General features: G+C 46.9%; 1 protein-coding gene across 2 annotated transcripts in view; it reads left to right on the forward strand.

Moving 5' to 3' along the window:
- EXOC6B (exocyst complex component 6B) overlaps positions 1-24,188 on the forward strand; it is a 304,900-nt gene that overhangs the window by 229,137 nt on the left and 51,575 nt on the right. For both annotated transcript variants that reach the window (XM_082315216.1, XM_082315217.1), the window contains exon 20: positions 5,746-5,819. In XM_082315216.1, coding sequence (XP_082171342.1) covers positions 5,746-5,819 — 74 coding nt within the window. The remainder of the gene's footprint in view (positions 1-5,745; positions 5,820-24,188) is intronic.

The raw sequence follows: 24,188 nt of genomic DNA on the forward strand, positions 1-24,188 counted from the left end.
CCCACGGCTGTGCCACTTTCCTACACTTAGATTTATCCTCCCTTATTTCTCCCTGAATTTGTTCCCCTGGGCATATCGTTAATTTATTTAATGCTGCCTTCATTTCTCTCAGTTGACCTTTCTTAGAGGTTGCAAAGTACTCGCAGTGGCAAAGAAAGTGATGCCTGGTGGATTAGTGCGTATAAATATGCATGGAGGAGGAGCGCATGACTCCCCATCAATGAGCTACCAAAAACGTGTCCTTTTTGTTTAGGCGCTGGTAGGACGTATTTGGACAACACTCTCTACTTTAGCACAGTACTTAAGTGGTCTTTGCAAGTCTGACTCGAGCAAATCTTGGGAGTTTGCATGGTGTCAAAGAGAAATGAACTTCTCTCCGGCCATTTTGTATTGCCCCTAAACTGAGACCTCCTGCTTGCCTCTGCCATCTCTAGCCATCAGCTCATTTTTGACTTTGATTCACCCTTCATCTGTCCTATAATCCATCACCTAGTTTCCTTCAGCGTTTTAGCTTTAGTATTTCTCTCTCTGTTTTCCTTCTCTTCTGTCTCCTTTGTAAATCTCTTGCTAATCCCACAGTGTCATCTCAGCCTCTCCTGTCCTCTTGTCTCCAACCTCTCCAACCTCTGCTGTCTGCTACAACATTTTGGATATCCTCCATCTCCCACAACTTCCTGTGTTCTCCTTTGTTACCAGAATACCCACTGATATTTATTTACCCATCCTTACAGTCCTTTGCAACTCTAGGAAGAGAAGATGCCTCTGTCCACACCTAATTTTGTTTAAGCAAGTTGAAGAGCGCACAGTTCCTCATCTCTGCACCCACCTTGCCTTCCCCACCCATCATGGACACACACTCTTGATGCTTGTGAACCTTTGCAGCTCGAGTGAGCTAATGGTGAGATGCGTACATTCCACTTTTCCTAGTATTTTAATGGAGCTGAGAACTTCACATCTGCTAAGAGGCATCCATCGTACATCTTGGGTTATGAGTTTGGGCACCTGTATAGATCTGTAACTTGATTCCATAGACCTGTCCTACGGATTGGCAAGGACCAATTTTCTTGGCACGTATCTCTAACAATTTCATCTGAAGAGCTTCTTTTTCTTCTACTTGAAGACATCTGGTGGTCCAGCAGTGAGGAGTTCCTCTCTGGGGCTGTGGGTGCTCCTCAGCCCTGTCAGCAGACCATCACAGCCCCTGGGACAACTCGTTTCTACGCAATAACGGGACTTCAGGCTCATCTTTTTTCCATTGGAGGAACAAATGACGGAGAGGGGTAGACATTTTTATTTAATCTGACCCAGTTCAGTGTGTTTTGGATAACTCCTCCCTCTCCCCGCAGCTCTCTGGAGTTCCCCAGATGGGGATGAGCTTTGATAATTTGGCCTATAATGGGGAACAGCTTCAAAGCAGGGCTGCGTGGGAATGGTGTGGGTGAAATATAAGCTCAGTATGGAAATTGGGATCTTCTCTCTGTTCCTCTTGCCTCAGTTCCTACCCATCATTTCTCATCTTCTATCCCTTGCGAGCTTCTCCAGAGTCCATGCAGAGATTTGTTCTTCAGCTTGAGTATCCTCAAGGTGTCATTTTGTGCCTCTGGGTAAGGTGCAAGAGGTCCTGTCGCTTATCTTTTCTAAGATAGTCTTCCAAGGGTTTGTCTAAGGAAGGTGACTCCGAGACCTACATTCGTCATTGAGGAATACTGAGATGGTTGTTTCCTCAAATACAAAATCCTGTTCGTGACTGATGCAACTGCGAGAGGGTTGTCCAGGTTTCCCTAACCAGGAGCTGCTGTAGCCTCGGTCCCGCAGGTCTGCCGTCATGAATTCTGGCAGTGTCGTGTAATTAGAGAAGATCTTACCCTCAAAATGATGTTTCTGGGGAATGAAGTTGCCAGCTGTGTTTATTTGAACCGCACAGTACGTGTAAGACTGTCCCTGTGTGCGTAGCCGTCCACAGTATACAAAAAGAGATTCCCCCGTTCTGTATAATTAATTTACAGTGGATGTCTCTTTTCTGGTGTGCGTTTGAACTCTTTATTCTTTGTTCATTGTAAAGGGCTTAACGGTTCCTGTTCCTTGATTCTTTCATCGCTGAAATGTTTTGGAAGAGAGGTTAGAGTCCCCCTGTGACCTGCCCTGGGTGGCCCAAGCCTGTAGACCTTGCAAAGACATTACTTTTTTGGCCTGAACACAAGTCTCTCAAACCTTTAGCCTGGCTAAATGCTTTGTACAAACAGCCGCATACTGATCTGCTCTATTCTCTTGTGATTTTCTGCTCAAGGGGCTGTACTGTAGGTGGCTTGCTATGTTTGCCACTTGCCTTGGTAGTGGAGACGGTACAATAAACGGATCCGACAGTACTGAGGCCAGCACTGTGCTTGGTTGTTCCGAGAAAATTATCCTGAAATCTGGTTGAAGAGATTAAAACCAAGAAGAACTGGCTGTGTCTTTCCTCTAAAGCTCCGTTCTCTTCTTTGTTTCTTTTTTTCTTTAAGACTTTGTTCATTCCTCCTTCAAAATAAGTTTGTGGCATTGGTATGTAAAATGTGACCTACGATTACAGAAGGTACGGCTATTTTTATAACAACCGTGGGGTGAAGCATTGCATTCATTCCTCTGCGGGCTCCTTTCAGCCAAGTGCTGTAGCGCTTTCTGCTAGCGTCTGAGCCGTATTCTTGCTCTCATTTCTTCTGTAATACGAATAATATGATCTCATACGCCATTTCACTGCTTGAATGTCAAGTGCGTTGTTAATGCAGGAGGGACTCCAATCGGTTCTTTTGATGAGAATTACTGTTCAAGCAACCGTTGGTTCACTGTGCTACCGTTGTTGTAATGGGCAGTGGTAAAGGGCAGTGTCGCTCCATAACTCTCCCAGCCTTCCTCCCATACGGTTCCTTGGTAAGAGACAGCCAAAGGTGAGCTGCTGACGAGCAACCACGTCTTGGGATGAAATCCGTCTTGGGTTGCTCATGAGCAGATGACAGTCGTGATAAATTCACGAGTCTTGTGAAAACATTCAAGACCCAGTCGCAGGCATTTTCTCATGAGGATTTGAAATTCATGCTTTCGGAAAGATCTTAAATTTCACAACTCCATGTGTGCTTCTTAATAGATTCCTAGCAGCTGCGAAGCCCTTAAATCCAAAATAGAAATTTTCTTTCATTGCAGTCCTTTCAGGGTTTCTGTTTTCCAGTGTTTCTCCAAATATAATTAGTAACATGATGGGACCCCATCCTTAGAGGGTAGGACGTAGCGGTTCAGCCACTTTCTTGGGTACCTCGACGTCTGCGACACTGAGCCGCCCAGGGCGGTTTCCTCCCTCGAGAGGATGCTCAAACGCTGTTTCTCGCATCTCAAAGTGTTTAGCTTCTCAGGTACGTGCTTTTCCAAAGTGGGGGTGTTTTAGGATTGATGTGGCTTTTGGGATAATTTTTCCAGATGAGACAGTGGGGTGTACAGCGAATGTGTAAAGATGATTTATCCCTCGCAGATCAGAGTCAGAAAGCTCGTGTTAGTCCTCCCTTGCGTGTGTGTGCTGGCACAGGCAAGCTACAGTCAAATTTTATAGCAAACGTACATTAAAATGCCTTTACAGTTAGAATTAATTAAAACAGTTTTTGAGGGTTAAATATAAGCTCTCTTTGGATTATTTGCAGCCTGAATATTGCAGCATTGGTCAGTGAAACTGGCTGGAAGCTGAGTAGCTCCTGTCTCTGTCCAGTCCCGTCCTGTGCAAAAGTGGCAAAGTCCATAGGCACAACGATGGATGGTTTCTCCTGGCTTTGACTTACGCTTTTCCTATCCAAAATCTACATGTGAACAGTCACGTACATACTTTCTCTTTTCATTTTTTATTATTCGTTTCTAGTAGTAACATTGGATAAAAGTAATGGTTTTACAGCCGTGTTTGCTATTGTCCTGCAGCAGTTGTCACTGGAGTGATCACTGCAAAGATGAGTGATCGTTTCAATCTTGGAGCTCTTCTGGCATCTGAAAATATTAAAAAACAAAGCCGCGGATGTCTGAAGAGTGTCCGCTGTGCCCCTGGAGGTACCTGTGTCTGTATTGAAGGATGTTCTCCATCCCAAGATTTTAATGGAAGGTGGAGCAAGAAAGCTGACAAATAACCCTGCTCTGGTTTCCAGAAATAAGGCAGCTGAGGAACAGGGCTGAATCCTGATGTCTGATTCATTAGGCTGTTCTCCTTAGGGCCACGGGGACTGCCCGTATGACTGGGCTGCTATAGGAAGCCCTTAAAAATAGGGCTGTGATGATTTGTTTTCCTTCTTTTGTGGCATCTCCTTGAAAATGAGATAACTTTTGGAAGGAGAAGCATTCAAAGAGAAGACCATCTGGCATGAAATGACTCTGCTTAGCGTTTAAGGACAAGACAGGCTTTGTCCTTTAGTACCTCTGTGCAGTCATGGAGACAGAAGGCAAAATCCTCCTTCCCTATTGCCGAGCCATCCTTAGTCCTCAGCTGTGTGGAGCTGCGGGAGCTGTTTTGAGGGTTCTTGTATGGTATCAACCAGAATTGTTGGGCGATAATGGGCCATACATAACTTAAACATCCGTAGGTTGGTGTAGATTTTCCCTCCCTTCTTCCTGTCTGCCATCACGCTCGATTGCATCTCAAGAAAACATTTCGTTCCAGCGTGCAGCATCTTCAGTGCCTGCAGGAGCAACAAAATGCAGCCAAAGGCAGAAGCTCCCTCTTGAGTCTTTCATGACGTTGAGTTGTGGCTTCACAAATTAGGTCCCCTTGGTGATGAAAAGTTGCGCGGAGAGCAGAGATAAAGCTGTTACTTCTGTAGCTAAAGAAGGTGAAAATGAAGTTAGGCAAGATCAACCTCAGGCGTATCTTCAAAAGACGCACTTGAATACGTGCAGTCCTTGGCTTCATGAGCGCTACCAAGTAAAAGCTGTTAAATGGCATGGAAGAGCTAAGGTCCTCTAATGTGGATTCGTTCAAGTCCCCCCTCAGTGGTTTCAGACTTGGTTTAAACAGTAGATTAGAAGAAAAATAAATGACTTAAGTATGAAATTTTGGCCAGATTACACTGGAAGGAGGTAAATGTGGCCTTGGAAATATTCTCTTTGCTTTAGAAGCCAATGTTATTCAGTTGTCAGATGTCTTCATCCAACATAAATAAATATGCCACATAATGGCCGCGATTCTTCCCATTTGGGATGACTGTACACTGGCAGTAGCACGCCATACCCGATAATGCAAATAATCTGCTGCCGAATAATTAATGATGCGGCTGGGCATATTTTTTTGATGAATGCTTATGGCCCCCAGTGACAGGCGTGAAATTAGAAAATTCCTTCAGCGCCCTAAAATATAAATAGCTTTCGGAACTGAAAAGAGTTTCACAGCTGAAGATTTTATTGTGTTGAGAGGAAAAACTTTTCCACCCCCATCCCCCCCTTTCTTCTCGGCAAGTTGTTTGTCCATTCACAAAACAAATACTCTGAAGCCCAGTACGGCTCATGGGAATAAATTTCAGGTCGAATTAGTACAGTTTCCTTGCTGTCAGGACGGTGGAATTAATGGTGTTTTGATGACACGAATTTTGAAGGGCGAACAAAGACGCTGAAGGGAGGGAGACATGACTCCTTAGAAGCGCGGTCCTCCTCTCCCCCAGCCTCTCTTGTCTTCCCTGTCATCCGTCTGCCAATCTCCCTGTCCATGGTTAGTTAAAGGCGCTTTTTATCCTCTTTTCTTTCCCACAGAGTTTGCCAGATCCGGCCCAGTGCCTGGGTTCCAAGGGGACACGCTGCAGTTGGCCTTCATCGACTTGAGACAAGTAAGTCTTTGTGTTTTTGTTTTTTGTTTTTCTTTTAAGATGTGTGACTGAAGACCATCAGGTCTTAAGGAAAGAGAGAGGAGGGGAAACGGCGTCGGCGATTTACGCCAGAGACCTATATTTTCCCCCTCCCTCCTCCTCCCTGCGCTTGAAGCCACCTCCTTATTGAGCGCTCCGGGGTCCTGGAGATGGTGGAGGTGAAAAGGGCTGGTGGTACGGGGGCGAGAAAGAAAGCCATGCCTGACCCTGGCCGATGGGGTCCATTGTGCTCCCGTTGGCTTCTGCAGACGCGGCAAAAAGATAACTCGGCGACTCTCCCGGCTGACGCCAAGCAGGTGGTGCTAACAGAGAGAGCAGTGATGCAGAGACCGCCCGCCTCGGGGACTTTTGTTCACAGATAATGCCCGCAGAGGCGTTTTGCGAGGGCGAAGGAATTTGCATTCGGGCTTGTGTGGGGAGGGTACGAGTGTGTGCGCGCCCGTTTGTGTCCGTCTTTGGCTCGGCTCCCCCCTCCCCGGTCCCCTCTTCCGCAGATGGTCCCCAGCCATGAATGACAAAGTGGCTGTTGGGGAAGATGATTGGGGAAGGCTCCACCCATCGGTGCCCACCTCTCGAGGGGGCCCCGTTAGAGCCAAGTTGACCATAGCAGGTACTGAGGCATTTGTGGGGCTTGGCAAGCCAATTTAGGGAAAAGGGCCGTTCCAATGAGTCATTTGTTTGGGGTAGAAATGGGCATTATTGATATACTAGGCTGGGGGGAAAAAGTGAGGTGGTCCTGTCATCTCTTGGCACTGAAGATGGATGGGTTGGATAGAAAGTCTGAATGAAGTAAGACTCAATGACTGATGCTTCTCTCCTATTAAAACAATCTTTTTTTGTCTGTTAAACCCCCCTGGCTTTGTCCCTCCTGCCATCATGATGCAGTGCCTCTTGTTTTCAGGGTTGACGTAGTTTGCATTCTGAAAACTTTCGGGTGCCGAGGGTATTTCTTAAATCTGCATAATCCCTTGTATCGATGATCTCCTTACCACTGGGACTCTGATTCATGCTGGAGCCACTTTTAACCCGTAAGGGTTTGAGAACTTCTCCGAATCCAATTGATGTGCAGGGAGCAATCTGTCAACCCATGACATTTCTGCGGAGCAGCCATAAGTTTAATAACGTTGAGATGCCGCGGGTTTGCTTTTCGGACTTGGGCTGGCGAGTACCTGCCAAATTTGTTTGCAAAATGGTCAAAATAACTGCACAGGAAAGGTGTGTGTTATCACTGCCATGTGTTGACACTTTTATCTTCATTAGCTTCTTGGCACTTTATTGACTGCAGTACGCAACGCGCTCGCAATCTCCTGGGTGTAAGGAAATGTAGAGGCTTTGGTCCTTTTCCAAGCACGAAGAGTTGAATGCAGGGATTTTGAAGAGGAAAGCTGTGGCTGTTTGAAGAATGAAATGCCTTAAAAATGCTCGGTGAGGTTCAGCTGCTCTGAGCCAGTGCATTAGCAGTGAAATGTTTGTACGGTTCATAAGTGCAGAACGCAGCCAAATGAATTCAGCTTGGGTGAGGTGAAAGCCGAACAGTAGCCCTCGGCAATTCTTCCTCCTCTGTCAAATGGTCTTCTTTGTACATGGCATTTTCTTCTTTGTTTTGGAAGGTAGTCCCAACTTTTTCCCTCGCATTTAAAAATAATAGCTTTTCTGAATGTTGCGAGGGGGAAGGGGAGATGCTCTGGCCTGTTGAGTTGTGGGTGAGGGCAGGCGGTCCTAGATCTGGATAACAGGGATGCTTGTTGATGCCAAGCATGGTACAGATAATGGACGACATCTCATTGCTCCAAGTAGAGAAGAATCCACCCGTCACGGGCTTCCTGAGATTAGCAATAACGCGCAAAGATGAGATAGTTCCCGGCTCCCTTGATCCTGTCAATGACATAATCCCGTGCCATGTAATGTGTCACCACGCTCATCTGTGTGAAGCTCCGGGGGCTGCTCCGGGGCCACCACAACTCCAGCGCTCCCACTGCTGTGGTCCTTGGTGGACTGCAGCTCCAGCTGCAGGGCCGGGGAGCAGGGGATAGCTGGAAGGGTGGATGGACGAAGGTACAGCAAAGAGAGCTCTTTAATTTGTTCTTCAACTTGTTTTTAATTTGTTCTTTTTGGACATTGCATTCTTTCTCTTTTAAGCTGCTAAATGTTAACACAATATTGACTTAAAGTTATGAACAGGGAAAAAGATACCACCTGAAAGTGTTTGTGTTTCTGGCTGTTCTCCTTCGCCCGGGAAGGAACACCGGCATAGCTGGTGAAAGGGTGTTTCCAACCTGAAATCCAGACAAGCTTCTCAAAATGTTAAAAGTAATTCCAGGTTTATATTTCAGGCGGGTTTATACTTACCTTGGAGCTGTCCGGTCAGTGTGGCTTTGCACGAGCAGGCAGAAGAGGTCCGGCTCGGTTATGTAGGGAGGAAAAGTGACTGGGCAAAAAATGCATCAAGTCATTAGGGAGATAAAGAGATTTCCCCCTCCCTTCCCAATATATTTCAATACCAGCTATTACAGAGCAATTGTAGATGACAGAAAATTTTCAAAGTAATGTGGAATGATTAAGATGAAGGGAATGACCAAAATTAAGTCTTAGTACTATAAAATGGTAGAAAAATGTAGTGATTTGGTTTGTGTCTTGAATACAGATCCTTGTAGTGGAAAATAAGCCCTGTGAAAATGTCGCTACCTAGGAGCACCAGAGCTCCGCCTTGTTCAGTGCAGCGGACTCAAGTCTAAGATCCCTCTGTACATCGAAAGCCTGATTTTCCCCTTGCACTCAAGGAAACTGGGAGCAATTCCATCACCGTATGGTAAAGAGGAAAGGAGTCAAGCCCAGAGAATCAAAATTGCTATTCTGAGCAGACAGTAATTTAAAAAGGGACTTTTCTTCCCATCCTGGGACAATTCTAAATCCATAAATACCTTTAATGAAGTGATAAAGTAGATCGAGTCACATCTCAAATCCTTCTGTAAGAGCCCTTTTATAACAAGGGTCTGACAGCGATACTCAAATATTTAAGGCTTTACAAGGAAGCAATAGTTACTTTTTCCCCTTAAAGTTTAAACTTACACACTCTTACGCACTCAGTGCTATATGTTAGAAATCTGAAATAAATATAGTTCCATAAACAACCTTGCTAAAATATGAAAGGCGCCTAAATAATTTAGTCTTCTGCATCTTTCAAAAGTGACTTAGGCGCTTCTGTCCAAATACCATTGAATGTCCAAGTACCACCGAAGATCTCCAGGAGCTTTCAAATCAGCCCCAAGCCTGCACATGCACTAAGTTCACTGTTCCCTCCGCAGCTTCTGGCCAGCTGGAAATGTTTTAGCTTTTCATTTTCATGGGTTTATTATAAGAAAGTTAGTTGAAGGGGAAGGTTTTATGTTTGTCTGTGAAGTCGCTGCAATCCACAGCCATGCTGATCTCTCCTAGAAGCCAGATCGACACTCGTGGCCGCCTGCCAAGGAAAATCTGTCTCCAGCACTTGAAGAATTTCACTCTGGGCTCTAGCGAGAGAATGTCCTCCATGGATTAGAGCTCCTTACTCTAGGCCTCTCCGTCTGTCCAGCAAATTGTAAATCTGTGTGTTGAATTTCCTCTGCAAGTGCAAACTTCAGCGTCGAGGGGGATTTAGAGAAAGGCAGGCAGGAGCCCGTCTTGTTGGAGGTACGCGGACGGGCAAGGGATGAGGACAGGGAGGTTCCACTCTTCTGCTCCGTCATTTTTCTGTTTTACTTTATGGTTGTAACTTGACAGTGCTTATGAATTTGAGCATCAGCTTTTCAAAGCCCATCAGTGAGGTTAAGACAGGCAAGCTTGGGTTGGGTGTGGAACAGTTCTGCTTACCGCTTGGCCAATAGCAAACCTTTTGTGCGTCTTTTTACTGTGTTTGAAAGCCAGTTGTGGTTATTGTGGGTTTGTGTTGGATGCCGTCCAGCTGGGTAATGAGAGGTCTCCCTCTAATGCATTAATTTTTCCCTATTACCTCTGATAGAGATGCTTAATAAAAGAGCGTTCCCCTCAGGAGCGCAATTCCCTTCCATCCCTGCTCTGTGCCCTGTTCTTCCCTTCATACAGGTTTTCTATCTCTTCTGCATTGCTCGCATAGTTACTGGAGGGGTTTTTTTCATTTGGAAGATGAAATACAAAGTTAGGCAGGAGCTTTTAGCCATATGAAATGTGCAGTTGTTCTGTCTTTGTGTCCATCTTAATTTCCCCCAATGACTCCTGAACCTTCTGGCCCATTTTGGCCATATTGGGTTGGTGGGCTTCAAAGGTATAACAGCCCTACAGGTTTTTCTGAAAATATGAGCCAAGATAGAGCATAAAAGTTGCAGTTTGAACTCATCCCTTAGACTCAACCTTGAGAGAGACCCATGGGGAAACCTGGATTTCTTGCTTCTATGCTTGGTTTTAAGGAACCACCTGCTCCGTTGTAGGGAACAGCAAACTGCAAGGTTGCGTTGAGAGATACAGTAATGCTGGCGTTGGTGGATATCCAGCTTAGCTTCTTATCCAAACATCAGATGGTGAATAAGGTTCTTAAAACTCCATCTGACTTGGTTGTTGGCTGCTTTAAAGGCACTTGGAGGCTTGGACTTGTGCAAGGTCAGCCTGTATCAAGTGAGATGTAGCCCTGTCTCCTACTGCTGCCATGTGGTCCAGGGCTTCCATACCCAGCCCTGGGCATGGTGCCCGAGGGGAAGCCCTTGCAAATTTGGGCTGAAGGGCCAAGGCCCCATGGGTCTGTGCCTTGACATGACACTGCAAGGCTCTGGCCACCTCTCTGCTCTGTTACCTGAGGCAGTTCGATGGTAGGAAGGTGGAGACAGTCCCTCCAAGAGCTCCGAGGCAGCATCCAGAACAGCATGCACGTTCGTTCCCACCAGGCAGGGAGCCCTGCGCTGGTTTTTTTAACTTGTTTTTGTATTTTGCAGTTAAATGTAGTTTCCCTGCCCTGCAAAGTCTAATAAGATATCTGAGGAGCAGTGTGAAAACAAGACGTTGGGTGAGCCTCGGAGCCAGTCCTGAGCCCGTGCCAGTGCCATGAGTGTGCAGTGGCGTGGAGAGAGGCTCGTTAGATGTGAAACTGGTTTGGCTTATTTTTCCCCCGCTTGTTTTGCTGGTAGATGCAACAGAAGTTGAAAATCGTATTAGAGGGAGGATTGATTAAGTTAACTGTCTCGGCGAGATGTCTCCTCTTCACATGTACTTGCTTGCATCTTTGAAGCACAGGTTTCTGTCATAAGAGAAGTTGCAGACAGAGTAGCCGCCGCGTTAATCATTGGATGCAGTAAGGCAGAGATGAAAGGGTGACTCATGGGTTTCAGCTCATCTGCTTCCTTGCCAGTTGCTATCTTCCACCTCCAAATTGTTCTGTAGACTGCCATCCCCCATGCCCACTGCCTTGCCCATCTTCGGCCTCGCAGCTCGGCTGGTTCTCCCAAGCGCCCGTTGCGCTGCTCTGGCCAAAGGCTGCAGCACGGGGGATCTATACACTATTTTTCTTGAGAAGCACTCTTACACGTTTTGGTTTCTGGTCATCTTTAGTGTTTAATGCCCTTCGCAAGGGGACTTTTACCATAGGAAGACAACATTTACATTTTATATCTCACTTCACTTGCATTCTCTCCTCTCCTTTTAACTGCATCCCTTTACTCCTGTGTTTACCCTGTATTCTGTCCTTGCTTAATAGCGCTTGCTTTAATTATTTAACCGTTGCTACGTGGCCTCTGCCACATTCTCCTCTCCAACTCAGCGATCTGAAGCCCTTCGCTGGCTCTCGAGAGCGGTCCTGCCTGCCCTGCCCGCCGCTGCCTCCCAAGTGGTGTCAAGCGAAATGTTGAATTCTATCAATCTTTCATTGCAAATGTCATCTTCTTGTGCGCTAAGGAAACAAGAGGTGTGAAGACACATGTTCCAGTTGCAGCCTTAATTCCTAATTACCCAGCAATGATGGGTTTGAGCTAGTTTTATCATTACCCTTAAATACAGGGTTTTGCTGTTAAGATCGTATCTCCAGGCTGTTAATTACTTTTGTTGCTCCTCTCCGAGTTCCTTCCACTGATTGGTATCTTTTGGATAATGCATCCACCGTTATTAATCATGTTCATTACGGTAGTGCCTCCAGGCCAACTAATAACTGCCCATTTTGCTGGATCTTGTGCAAACACGAAGACCTGAAGAGTCTAAACAGATGATGGAGACCAGAAAAGGCAGGCCAAATGCATCTGACTTACAGCCGAACACATTACTGCCAATTAAATGGTATTTTATTTCCTAACACCCGTGAATGTGATAGATGCTTTTCTAGGCATCCAGAAGCCATAGCCACATCAGCTTCCCAGAAGTGGAGATATTATCGCCTTCATCCTCTGTCACACCTCTCTACTTCCATAGACCCAAATTATGCTGGTTTTTCTAAATGCTGGATTGCCTGGGGAAACCAATTTCAAAGCTGTAGTCTGGCGTTAATTTATGGTGGACCTCAGTGGTGTCTGGGCTACTCCAGCACCATGCTGAGTTTCCTCTCAAAAGTTACCTGCATGGGGTAATACAATAATTTTGGTAACAAAAAGAAGACTTTCTCAAGAAATGCCTGAATTTGTTTTCTAAATCCATATTTGGAATTAAATTACCTTTGAAAATGTTTGCTGTAATCGCTTGGTGGAAAGTAACAGTTTGTGTAAAGTTATAGATTTATTAAGTCCCATTTAAAACCTTATGAATTTCGTACACTCGTATGAGTCGTCTGCTCTTTGGAAGGTGGAGCTGGCCATACCCTTCAGCTCAGGTTAGAAACCTGCTATGGTGAGGACATGGTACCTGTTCCACCTGTGAACAAGGTGGGCCCAAGGCTCTCAACATCTGGAGATCCCGTGAAGATGTGGGAGCTATTTTGGGCCAAGACCAACTGTGTGAGGGTCAGCAAGGCTCAGGGCCGGGTCCTGCCCTGGGGGCACAGCAACCCCAGGCACCGCTGCAGGCGTGGGGAGGAGCGGCTGGGAGCTGCCCGGCGGGAAAGGGCCTGGGGGTGCTGGTCGACAGCCGCTGGACACGAGCCAGCAGGGTGCCCAGGTGGCCAAGAGGGCCAGTGGCACCCTGGCTTGTGTCAGGAACGGTGTGGCCAGCAGGAGCAGGGAGGTGATGGTGCCCCTGTGCTGGGCACTGGTGAGGCCGCCCCTCGAATGCTGTGCTCAGCGCTGGGCCCCGCACCCCAAGGCGGCCATGGAGGGGCTGGAGCGTGGCCAGAGCAGGGCAGCGAGGCTGGGGCAGGGGCTGGAGCACAAGGCTGGGGAGGAGCGGCTGGGGGAGCTGGGGGGGCTCAGCCTGGAGAAGAGGAGGCTGAGGGGAGCCCTCATCGCTCTCTGCAACGGCCTGAAAGGAGGCTGGAGCCGGGGGGGTCGGTCTCTGCTCCCCAGGAACAAGCGATGGGACGAGAGGGAACGGCCTCAAGCTGCGCCAGGGCAGGGTTGGGTTGGGTATTGGGAAAAACTTCTTCCCCCAAAGGGCTGTCAGGCCCTGGCCCAGGCTGCCCAGGGCAGGGGTGCAATCACAGTCCCTGGAAGTACTCAAAAAAACGTGTGGATGTGGTGCTTAGCACCATGGTTAGAGGTAGACCAGGCAGTTAGGTTAATAGGTTCGGCTCAATGATCTCAGAGGTCCTTTCCAACCTTAACAACTCTATGATTCTATGATTCTGTTTCTATGTCACCTCTTGTGCTTCAAATGCCATTTTGATTTCCATTAGTCAAGGTATTCAGGTGTCTCCATCCAGCTGTCTCCCACCCCGTTTTTTGCCCTAGGAAACTTGGAAGAGGTGAAGAAATAGAAAGATAAGATGGAGGGAATGACTTAAAAAAAATAATAAAAAAAACCCAACCAAAATTAACAAACAAAACCCTGCAGATGTTTAATGAGGGGCCTTTTTTGCCTTATTTCATGCTCTTAATATCACCTAATCCTTTTGCCTTGATGTTAGCACCATCCATTTTAACCCCTGTTGGTAACATCAGAGCAAGGTCCTTTCTCTTTTCTGGAAACCATTTGAACCTTGACTAAAAGCTGCCTCAGAGCAGTTATGACACCTCTAAGAAGTAGCAAGAGATGGTTTGCAAGCTGTGTTAGAACCTCCTAAAGGTCAGGCTGGACTCCGAAGCATGGGTGTGCTCTTCCAGGCACCCTGCACCTCTGGTGGTGCTCAGCCTACGCAGAGTACTCATCGGGAAAGGTGCTCCATGTTGGGGACCCATCATGGATGATAGATAGAGGCATTTTTTTCTCCACTCCGATGCATCTTCGTGCGAATGGCCATGGACACGTGCTCAGACATGGGTTGTTGGGCAGGCACTGCCCAGGGAGCCGTGCAGGAATCCCCCGGGCTGCGGCTAACCCAGTGCACCAGGAAGGACATTCCAGGGTCTTGGCCAAACCACTGTGTTTCTTGCTTGTTAGGCTCAGGGTACGGGTTTTTTTTTTTTTTTTAGAGCCCAAAAACCAACAGTATTTGAAAAAGGCACATTAAGTAGTTTGTTTATTTTTAAATCAGCGTTAACTGTCTGACTCACAAAGGAAGGATGCTTCAAAATTTGTGCTGAAAATCCAAGCTGCTGCTCGCTGTGCTCTGCAGAAAGGCGATGGGGAGAGGGAAAGACACACAAAGCTGTGAGCTTAGAGCAGATTTAGAGCCTTAACTCTGATTTTCCTTGCTTTGGTGGGTTTAAGCTAGTCTTAGTGTTACTTTAAACATAGCCTTTTGTAGTTCAATTATATTAAAATCACACAGCTCCGTAGTCCGTTCGGCTGCTTGGACTCGGTCAGAATCCATCACTCTTGATCCAGGAAGGATGTTTTGGCATGGTGAGGAATTAAAAGTGCCTGGATGCTCCCCGGAGCCTTCAAACAAAAAAAATCAAGAGTGCAAACATATTCTGTTAGCACTTCTCTTCCACGGAGAGCGCTGCCTGGGTTTCTTTCATTAGAGCATGGCAATGGAAATTGTGGAGCCTGTCGACACTTTACAGCCTGGAACAATAAAAACAAACAAACAATCAAATCCTCTTTCCTTCGGAGATTTTTGAGCTAGACCAAAGAAATAAAGGGAGGAAATGAGGAATTTGAAAGCGAGGAATAGGCTTTTCTACCTTGTGGCTGGGTGTTAAATTCCTCGAGATGTCACGTAAACAGTGCACCGGGCTTGTTTAGATGTTGAAATCAGATGATGGTGAGGTGGGAGATATTTGGTCTCACCGTAGTCAATGCTTTAGGCTGACCCTTGGCGTTTGCTCAGGAACGACCGGGCTTTTCGCGCTGTGGCCACCCCCAAGCCTGGGGTTTGGTCCCATACACCCCACGCCGCTGCGTCCATCTGCTGAAGTTAACACAGAAATTACATTTTTCTTCCCAAGGCTGTGTGCTTAGAGTGATTCAGTAAAACATTATGCCATCACTTATTATTCCTTTCTCTTGTTTTCACATATATTTTATGGTAAAACAAGCAGCGCAGCCACGCAGATGGGACTCCATGAAGAACCTCAGCAAAACTGGATCTTGCACCAGAACAGGAACGCATTTTAGTCGGGTTTTATTTGTCTAAGACTCAACTGTAGACCCTGCCTCCTCCTGAGCATCCTCAGCTCTGGCTGCTCATGGTCCATCCACCCTGGAGCAGGTTGCTGTTACTTCAGGCGTCTGCCGTGGGGCATGACCAGCAGGAGCTGGCCCGTGCTGGTGGGAAGAGAGATCTCCTCCCCGCTGTGCCCTCGAATTGCGGGAGGCTGTGAGACCGTCATCCGACCGGGAAAACGGACACCGCTGGAGTTATAAGGCCCACTTTCACCTTTAACCTGCTGATTGAGGCAGGATGGATGGGGAATAGAGAGGGCCAGAGGTGGTTGCCCTTCACCTCAACATCCCCGCCTGTGAAACCGAATCCACTCCAGCGATCTGTGCATGCTTGGGAGCTGTCACTCTGGGGCTGGTGAGGAAGAGCCGTCCATAAAGAAGCCTTTATGGAGCTGCCTTTCACGACATCCTAGCTTCACCTTGTGCAATGTGGGTTTTTTTTTCTTTCCCGTGAGAGCTCCTGTTGCTGCTGTGAAAGTGAAGAGCCCCTCGGCTCAGCTGCTGGGTCTCCCTGGAAGGCGTTAGCTGGACCTCGGTGGGTGGTAAAGTCAGATTTGCGGAGCAGTCCTGTCTTTGAAGCCGTAGGGAAACAGTATCCCAATGCATCCGTGTGATTCTTTTCCTTGGGATCTCTCAAGTGCAGCTGGATCGCTGGGTTGCCATTTCCGAGCGAGGAAACGTTAGCTCTTGGAAAGCCTATTGTGATATCTTGCCAGTCAAGCGGTCAGCTTTCTGAAATAGCACGTGCAAATCAAAAAGCCAGCAGGGGCGTGACGAACATCTGGGGAAAGCACGCAAGACAGGACCACTGGTGCTTTATCCATCAAGGTGACTTCAGTTGCAAGGCGGTTGTTTGAGAAGCCTTCAGTGCCCTGTATCCTTCAGGAAGGAGCTATTAATTGCCTCTTAGGCAACCGGTCCCAGAGCAGTCCGTTGTCAGACTCTCCCATTGATTTTTTCCATTTGATTTAAAGAGTACACATATTGACTAGTGTTTATGTAGTGCCGTACACGTGGATTAAGAGGTTAATAAACGAGATAAGGCTTGTGAGGAAAGGCAGGTGACTCTGATGTGTAAGAGCACTATGAAGGAGAGAAGACAGAGGAGAGGAAAGTTGACCTCTTCATGCTTCAAGCTGAAGCGGTGGAGAGCAGGCGCAGGAATGACAGCAGTACTGGAGCTTTGGAAGGAACCAGCAGAGAGATGTGTCCTCCAAATAAGCTGAGAGTTGGGATCTCAGAGTTGTGTTTTAAGATGACTTTAATATTATACTTCAGCCACCAATTCCTTTGTGAAGCTCGGTCACTTGACGTTAACCTACTGCGCATCTCGCACGAAAGCACCCATCCTTTGCAGTTGTCATTTTTATTGATGAATTGACAGCAAGGTGGCACTATATAGCAAGGAACATTAGAGTATGATTTATTTCAACTTTTCTATTAATTCCCCCCCAACCCATGATAAAAATAATAATTTGCATTCCCATAGGTTCTGTTGATTCCAGGGCACGTGTGTTTGTTTTTAAACACAAGGCAATAGTTGCTGCTGTTAGATGTATAAATGGGTTATTTTCTAGGTTGGTTCTATGAGGAGAGTTTACAGATTGATCTGATGATAGTGGGAGGTTTTGTGCCCTTGCTCTGGATCAGTGCTTCAGTGTTTAAGTGCAGTTTTCCTCTAGAATAGGAGGGGAGTGGTACGGGTGTCTAAATGTGGATGTCCCCTGCTGTCATAGAAGCCCAGAGGTATCCTAGATGTCCACAAGAGACAGGTAGGTAGGACACAGGCATTCAAGAGACTTGTGCCTTGCTGGAGCAGCAGCTGGGGGATGCCCTTAGGTGCCTAAAATGGCACCAGATACCTCTCTTTAGGACCTGAACTGCATTGTGTGACTGATGGTTGGTTTATTAGATGTATGTCAACATCTGTTGTAGTGACAAAATTGAGCTTTGAGGTTAACAGTTCTGCTACTAGTAGAAGTAATGGAAGATGAGGTGGGTTTTGGTTTAGCCCATGGCTGGTTGTGTTCCAGGTATATGTGCTAATGCAGTTTCAGTCTCTATCCTTAAATGTATCTATGTAATTTCAGGGAGCCAGGAGTTGGGAACATGGTATCCAGAAAGCAGTTCTTCGGGAGGACAAGAGGAAACGGCCTCAAGCTGCGCCAGGGCAGGTTTAGATTGGATATTAGGAAAAACTTCTTCCCCGAAAGGGTTGTCAAGCATTGGACCAGGCTGCCCAGGGCAGGGGCTGAGTCCCCATCCCTGGAGGGATTTAAAAGCTGGGTAGATGTGGTGCTTAGGGACACGGTTTAGTGGTGGGCTTGGCAGTGCTGGGTTAACGGTTGGACTCGATGAGCTTAAGGGTCTTTTCCAACCTAAAAAATTCTATGATTCTGTGATTGTTCACACCCAGTGTTAAAGTGAACAAACCAGAAATATCCTCGGTTGACCTTCTAGCTCTCAGGTTGACTTTGCATTCCTGCCCATTAGAAAAAAGAACACTCAATCCTAGACATATAACAAACTTCACCAAAGCGTCAGAGATTTAACAAGCATTAGAAATCCGGTGTGCAATTTGGACTGAATATTAGAATAAGTACCCTCATTATTGCCTGTTTTTATACGTATCCAAAACAACGTGTGACTTCCAAGATGGTATGTGAGATCAGCAGAGTGCTAAGAGGGCTCTGTGTGCTGTGATACATAGGGAGGAAGAGAGCAATTAGGCTAATGGTCTTTAATTGATAAAGATTGAGGTGGTCTGACCACCGGTGCAGAGGAGTGGCAGTTTTCTGCTGTGGGGCCTGTTGGAGGATCTGGCTGAAGGTGAAACCAGTCTAACAGACACACAAATTTTGCACCTGGACCTAAGAGCAGGTATGAAGAGTGAACAAAATGAGGACAGGCTCCTTCTGGACCAGGAGGACCTCCTGCACTTTCAGGAATGTCCTGGCAATGCAGAGGAGAGTAAACGAGGGTGAGAGGAACAGTACGTCTGTGTGTGTGGCAATGGAAGTGGCCCACCAAGGAGTTTCTGCTTTGCAGGAGAGTGTGTTGATTGTGCTGTGTAACGGTTCTCGCTGCAGCACACATTGCTTGCAGTAATGCCTGAGATGAGGTGAAGCTGAACTCCGCTTTGCAGGCTCAACCCTTTCTCCAGTGAGGGGGGCTGACGTATCTCCAAGGGCTTCTGAGGTTCCAGCTGAGAAGAGCTTTCCTCTGGAAATGGTTGTGGCATCCCTATGGCTTCTGATGGGTCCAAGCAGAAAACATGCATCTTACTTGGCTCGGTTGAGGTTAAGCAATGGAAGAACCATGAAGTCTTCTCCTCCACCTCCCACTCCCTTTGAATTGCTAATGGCAGGATGCGAATGCCTTTCAGACCACGTATCTACAAAGCCTTCTGCAGGAGGCCCTTCCAACACACACAGAGTGGCTGATGCCCCTCTTGTCAAAAAAACACGTGTTTTTTAATGGTTTTGAACCTCTGGTTTCCGCACCGACAAGCAGAAACATCTGGCTGCTTCCCGCAGGGCTAAGGAGTGGGGTGGCTTCCACCATGGGCTACGTCTTCCAGTACTTGCAGACAGGTCAACCCCAGAAGTGGAGGAAGAGAGGTGGGAGGAAGGGAGGCATATGACTCCAGACAGTATTTATTATATTTAACTGTAATCTGTTCATTTAGCGCCTGTTGTTACTGGATGCTTTAACGCCGCCTTAGGCACCGTGTCTGCATCGGTGGGGCTGTTGCGAGATGCCAGACAGGTTTCTGCTGCAAAGACCCATCACCAGCTTACGGTGTGTTTTCACACAGTTCTCTTGGATAATCCCTCGCTCTTTCTAGTAAATCTAACAAACCGCACGAAGTGCAGCATTTATTCAGGTCATGTGCTCATGCATATTAATCTCTCCAGCCGGCTTCTCCTTCATTCATTTAAATTCTCCTTCTCTATCAGCCCCCACCGAAGGCAGTTCCCTGGGGGATGGATTTTCGTGTAACAGCTAGCTGGCGTCAAGTCTCGCGGATCGATACTGTGCATGCTTTCAGCGTTTAAATTACCACCATGGTCTGTTGGTCTTGGCTTAGGCAAAAGAATCCCGGTGATGAAATGACACTCGATCTGGAGTTTGCCAGATAGTGTAAACAAGCACATTAGTTGGACCGGATAGGCATGATAATTGCAGAGCGAGGCTGTTGTTTGAATGGATCCATTAAAGTCGGCTTCGGGGAACTGCATCATCCTTTTAGATTGTTGCTAAAGAAAGGACCGAAAAAATAGCCGTGGCTGGAAGGTCTTGCTGCAGAACATGAAGCACCAGATCTGTTCTTAACTCGTCATTGCTGAGCTTGTGCCGCTTGCTCGGTGCGGTTCGGGATGTTGGATTACTTGGGGATCCGCTTCTGTCGTGCTTCATGTTGTAGGAGAGCTGTGGTTAAATGGGGTCACGTAGCTGTCGCTCTCGAGCAACCGCACGCTACAGAAAATGGGTAGAGTTTTATGTCCTCCTATTCCAGGGTTCCAGTCCCTCATTGATCCCATCAGAGAGGAGAAGCATCCGCCTTTTTCCTTCTCCGAAGCGGTTCTGACTGTTTGCAGAGGGTGGGGTGAACTTTTTACTTGCTTTAAGAATTTTCATGCTTTGGAGCCAAGCGAGTACCAGAAATGCTACACTTCAGAGGGGAGGTCCCTGGGAAAAGCAGCGCACGGCATGAATTTGGAAAGGTCTGCCGGAGGAGTGGTGGGGAGGTCCTGATCTTTGTTCCCTGATACCCGCTCACGTTGATTGAGAAACAGCTCTGCCATGGGGAAGAAGGTTTTCAGGAGATGTTTGAGTTATTTTGACAGAAGTTTGAGAATTTGGCTGTAAGAATATATTCACAATTTTAAGAGCTGTGGACGAGCTCTTAAAAAAATAAATAAATACTGTAATATTAGACGTTATCTGGCCCAACTTTGTTGACCCAACTTGTGCTTACTGGGTAATCTGTTGGGATGGCGGCGGTTGGATTCTGTGCGTCACCAAGAGCCTTCATCTTGCTTGAGCAAATCCTGAGTTCATTAAATCGGGTAATTTAGCTCTGTGACTCGGTTCTTGTAGTTTTTGATTAATCTCTCAGCTGTGGTGGTTGGCCAGTCAAAGTTTGGGCTGTGGCTTGGTTTGATCAGACATAGAGGCTGCAGAGCTTTTGTTTCTGGCTCGTAGTTGGGAGTTTTGTGTCGCTTGGGATGAGACCTCTTGTGAGCAACAGATTTGTTTAATTTCTGTGATTTTTTTTCCTGTAGCTTCCCATGATCTGTCTGGTTCTGTCTCCCCTGGTGGGTGCTGGGCTGGGTGGGGCGGGGAGTTCCTGGCATTGGAAATTCGGGTTGTCCTGGGTGGATGCATGTGTGTCTGAATTTTATTTAAAGCGTGTGTATGTTTTGAGTATGGGCTGGAGCATCCTGATATGCCGAATATCATAAAAAAAAAGGTCTGGCTTTTGTATTCCGTGGCGTCAGACAGACAGACAGCGAAGGAGCAATAGGTGTGTACCACGCCGAAACTCACTTGGCATCTCCCCATCCTCCTGTTCACAGCAGTCACATCTGCCCAAGTGGAAGAGTAAATACTCCTCCGATCTAATCACATTAAATGTTCCAGAGTGTAATACCTTAATTTGGTTGCTGACATGAGGGTTGATGAGGAAATGATGTGGTAATCAGGAATGACAGCGATGGTAGATAGGAATCTTTTGTTTCAAAGATTAAGGGAACCTGAGTAGATAGTCTTGTCGGGTGTGCCCCGTAACCAGAAATAGTCCTCACATGCTGACTCAGAGCACAAAGCCACTCAGGAAAGTTGAGTCTTTCTGCAAATGGCTTGATTTGTTCTCATCTAAACCTGTTGCTGGCCTCTGGGAGATCCAGCCCAAGGTCAGAGGCGTCTACGGTTGGACTCAACGATCTTAAAGGTCTTTTACAACCGAAATGATTCTATGATTGTATGTGGTATGAAGTTGTTGTGAGTACACCATAAAGAAAAAAAGCAGCAAAAAAAATATAATGCATCTTTGCTTTGTGGCAACTTGGAACCGAAGCGTACCAAGTCTGTTACTGCTCTGCTCCTCTTGATGTTTGAGATCCGGAGGGGGGAGGGAATCCTCCCTGGAATGCACACCCTACGCAAAATTGCTTTTCAGAAGTGTTTGAAAACAATCGCTTCTGCAGGAGTAGGAGCTAATTTGAACGGCCAGTTCTGTCCTTGAGATGTACATTCCAGGATGCCAGAGGAAAATAGCAGGCTGGAATTTGCTTCATGTTTGAGGTTAGTTTGAAAGGAGTCCGGTGCTTTTATTGAGGGTGGTTTTATATAGCAGCTCTCAGTGGAAACAGTTTGTCTTTTATATTTTTAGGTTAAGGGATTTCTTTAAGGTCAGCCTGAGTTCACACAATTTTCTCTTCTGCCTTGATGGAGGTAGGCATTATTATTTGAAATGACTGGGGTCCAAACTTGCTGTATAACCTCTTGGGCACGTTATTCTATACGGTGGTGGAAGCAGGTTGATGAAATGAATGTGCACATGTCATTTCCCAGTTTGTGGAAAAACGCTGCTTCCATTTTATCCCCTCGAACGGGTGGAAGCTTTCCGTGAGCATCACCCGGCGTCCCAGCCGCTCATTGCCTTGAAGAGGAGCATTGCTCATGGATTCAACGGCAGACTCTATAATTTAGGGCATTTAAACATCCCTCTGCCTTTTAGCCACTTGCAGCTTGCTCTGAAGGCAGAGGAAGCCTCCGGCACAAATTTCTCTCCAGTAGTGTGTTTTTCGTATAAAGTATCCTTTAATATACATGGTGAGAATATTCTGCTCTCGTGAAAAGATAGTACAGCTTGTGTGGGGCTGTATGGATAAAAATATATGAAGTTACAAAGTTTTCCAAGAGGAAAAGGTGATGTAATGGACTGGAAATAATATTTTTTTTGTTCTTTCTCTCATCCGATCACGCTTACGATATAAATAGTGGAAAAAGGCACAAACCCATTGAAATGTAAACCACTCTGGTAAAGCTCCCCCATCGCTGCGTGCTGGGTTCAGGCAGCAAGCAGCATCCATTGGTGGTTTCCAGCACATTAGCAGCTACGTGTGGAGCCATCTGTCATGGCTTGGAGGTGTCGAACTGATTCAGCAGTTCATTAGGTAAGGCCAGAAGAAAAAAAATAGCCTAGAAAATCAGCATATAAGCGGGAGAAGGGGAGACTGAAGAGCTGGAGGAAGCACGATCTGCGCAATGCCATAATTTACTGAGTCATTTGCCGTCGCACCCCATTGTGGGGCCAGGGCAGTTCATTCACCGACTCTGCAAGGAGATTTGGAGTTGTCCCGGGCAGGTTAAAGCATGGTCAACAGCAGCACCCCTGCTTCGATGGGTGGCACCTGTCCCCCCCAAAACCACCCTCAGACATGCCCCAGCACCATGCTTGGGAGGTACTGTCCTGGTGGACACCTCCCTGCTTGGATTAAGTTCAAGTGAGAGCTCCAGGTAATGCTGTTTGCTGGTTTCGCAGCTGAGCTTGAGTTTTAAATGATTTGCTCTAACAAAATTGTTCAGCAGCGGGATGGCTTGAAGGAACAAACGCCTGCTTTGGTGTGCCCACAAGGCAGGTCTGACCCATGGGAACCTGCGTTCAACCCTCCGCCACGGACCCTCTAGAGATGTTTGCAGAAAGCGTTTCTGAGCCTGAGCTGTCAGCCATCCCCGGCCACCTACAGAACAGCAGGGTTTGCTTCTTCCAGCATCCTCGTCCTGGCTGGTGTGCAGGATCTGGCCTTTATCTTTCCACCTTTTCATTCCCTGTTGGAAGTTGGGCATTGCCTTGGTGGTAGTGGGTACAGCTGGCCAAGCAGCTACATGCACCATATGCAGGACATTGGTTTTAGGGCAGCTGAAGCTCCGTCTTCATCTTCTTGCCTTGTTATTAAACCCTTTTAAAACAAGTCCAACTCTGGATAATGCCAGCTTTTTGTTTCTATTTGGTTCTTGTACTGTCTTCATGGATTTCTTCTCTTCTGGTATGTTCAGAGACCAGCTTCTGTAGGCTGCATTGCCGCAGTGACTGTAGAGGTAGAAACGTGAACTAGGAATGTTTTTGTTTAATTTTCTCATTTCTCCTCCTCAACCCGTCTTACTTGCAAGTCTGTGTCTCTGCTCTGATGCTTCGCTTAACACTTTGCTGCATTCAGGCACCCAACCGTTTGCTCGAAGGGAAACCTTGCACTCTGCAGTTACACCGAGATTTGAGATGTGTTTGTTTGATTTAAATTATCGACTGACACTCTATTGATGGGCTTTATTTCTAAATGGGCATCACACAGACGTGGTACCTACCAATTTACTGTACAAGCTGTGTTTCGTTTTGAACACGAGAGTTCAATCAGGGAATACCTTTCTGTGCATTCGGAAACCGCAAAGCAAGTCCAACCATTGTAAAATGTATGGGAATAATGTCGTTTATTGCTTTCTCTGAAGCAGCTGGGTCTGTAAGCAACTTGCAGACCTGATCCCCAAGCAAGATACAGACAAGGAAGGGGAAGGAGATTCCTGCATGGGTTTTGTTTCTTGACACCTCAGTTCAGGTGAAGAGCAGGGGAAACTTTGATTTCTCCTGCCCCCATGGGGTGCAGGGCTTCTCACCCGTCCCGGCTGGAGCACGGGGCT

The sequence above is a fragment of the Platalea leucorodia genome (genome assembly GCF_965183815.1).
Source record: "Platalea leucorodia genome assembly, chromosome: 6".
NCBI lineage: Eukaryota > Metazoa > Chordata > Aves > Pelecaniformes > Threskiornithidae > Platalea > Platalea leucorodia.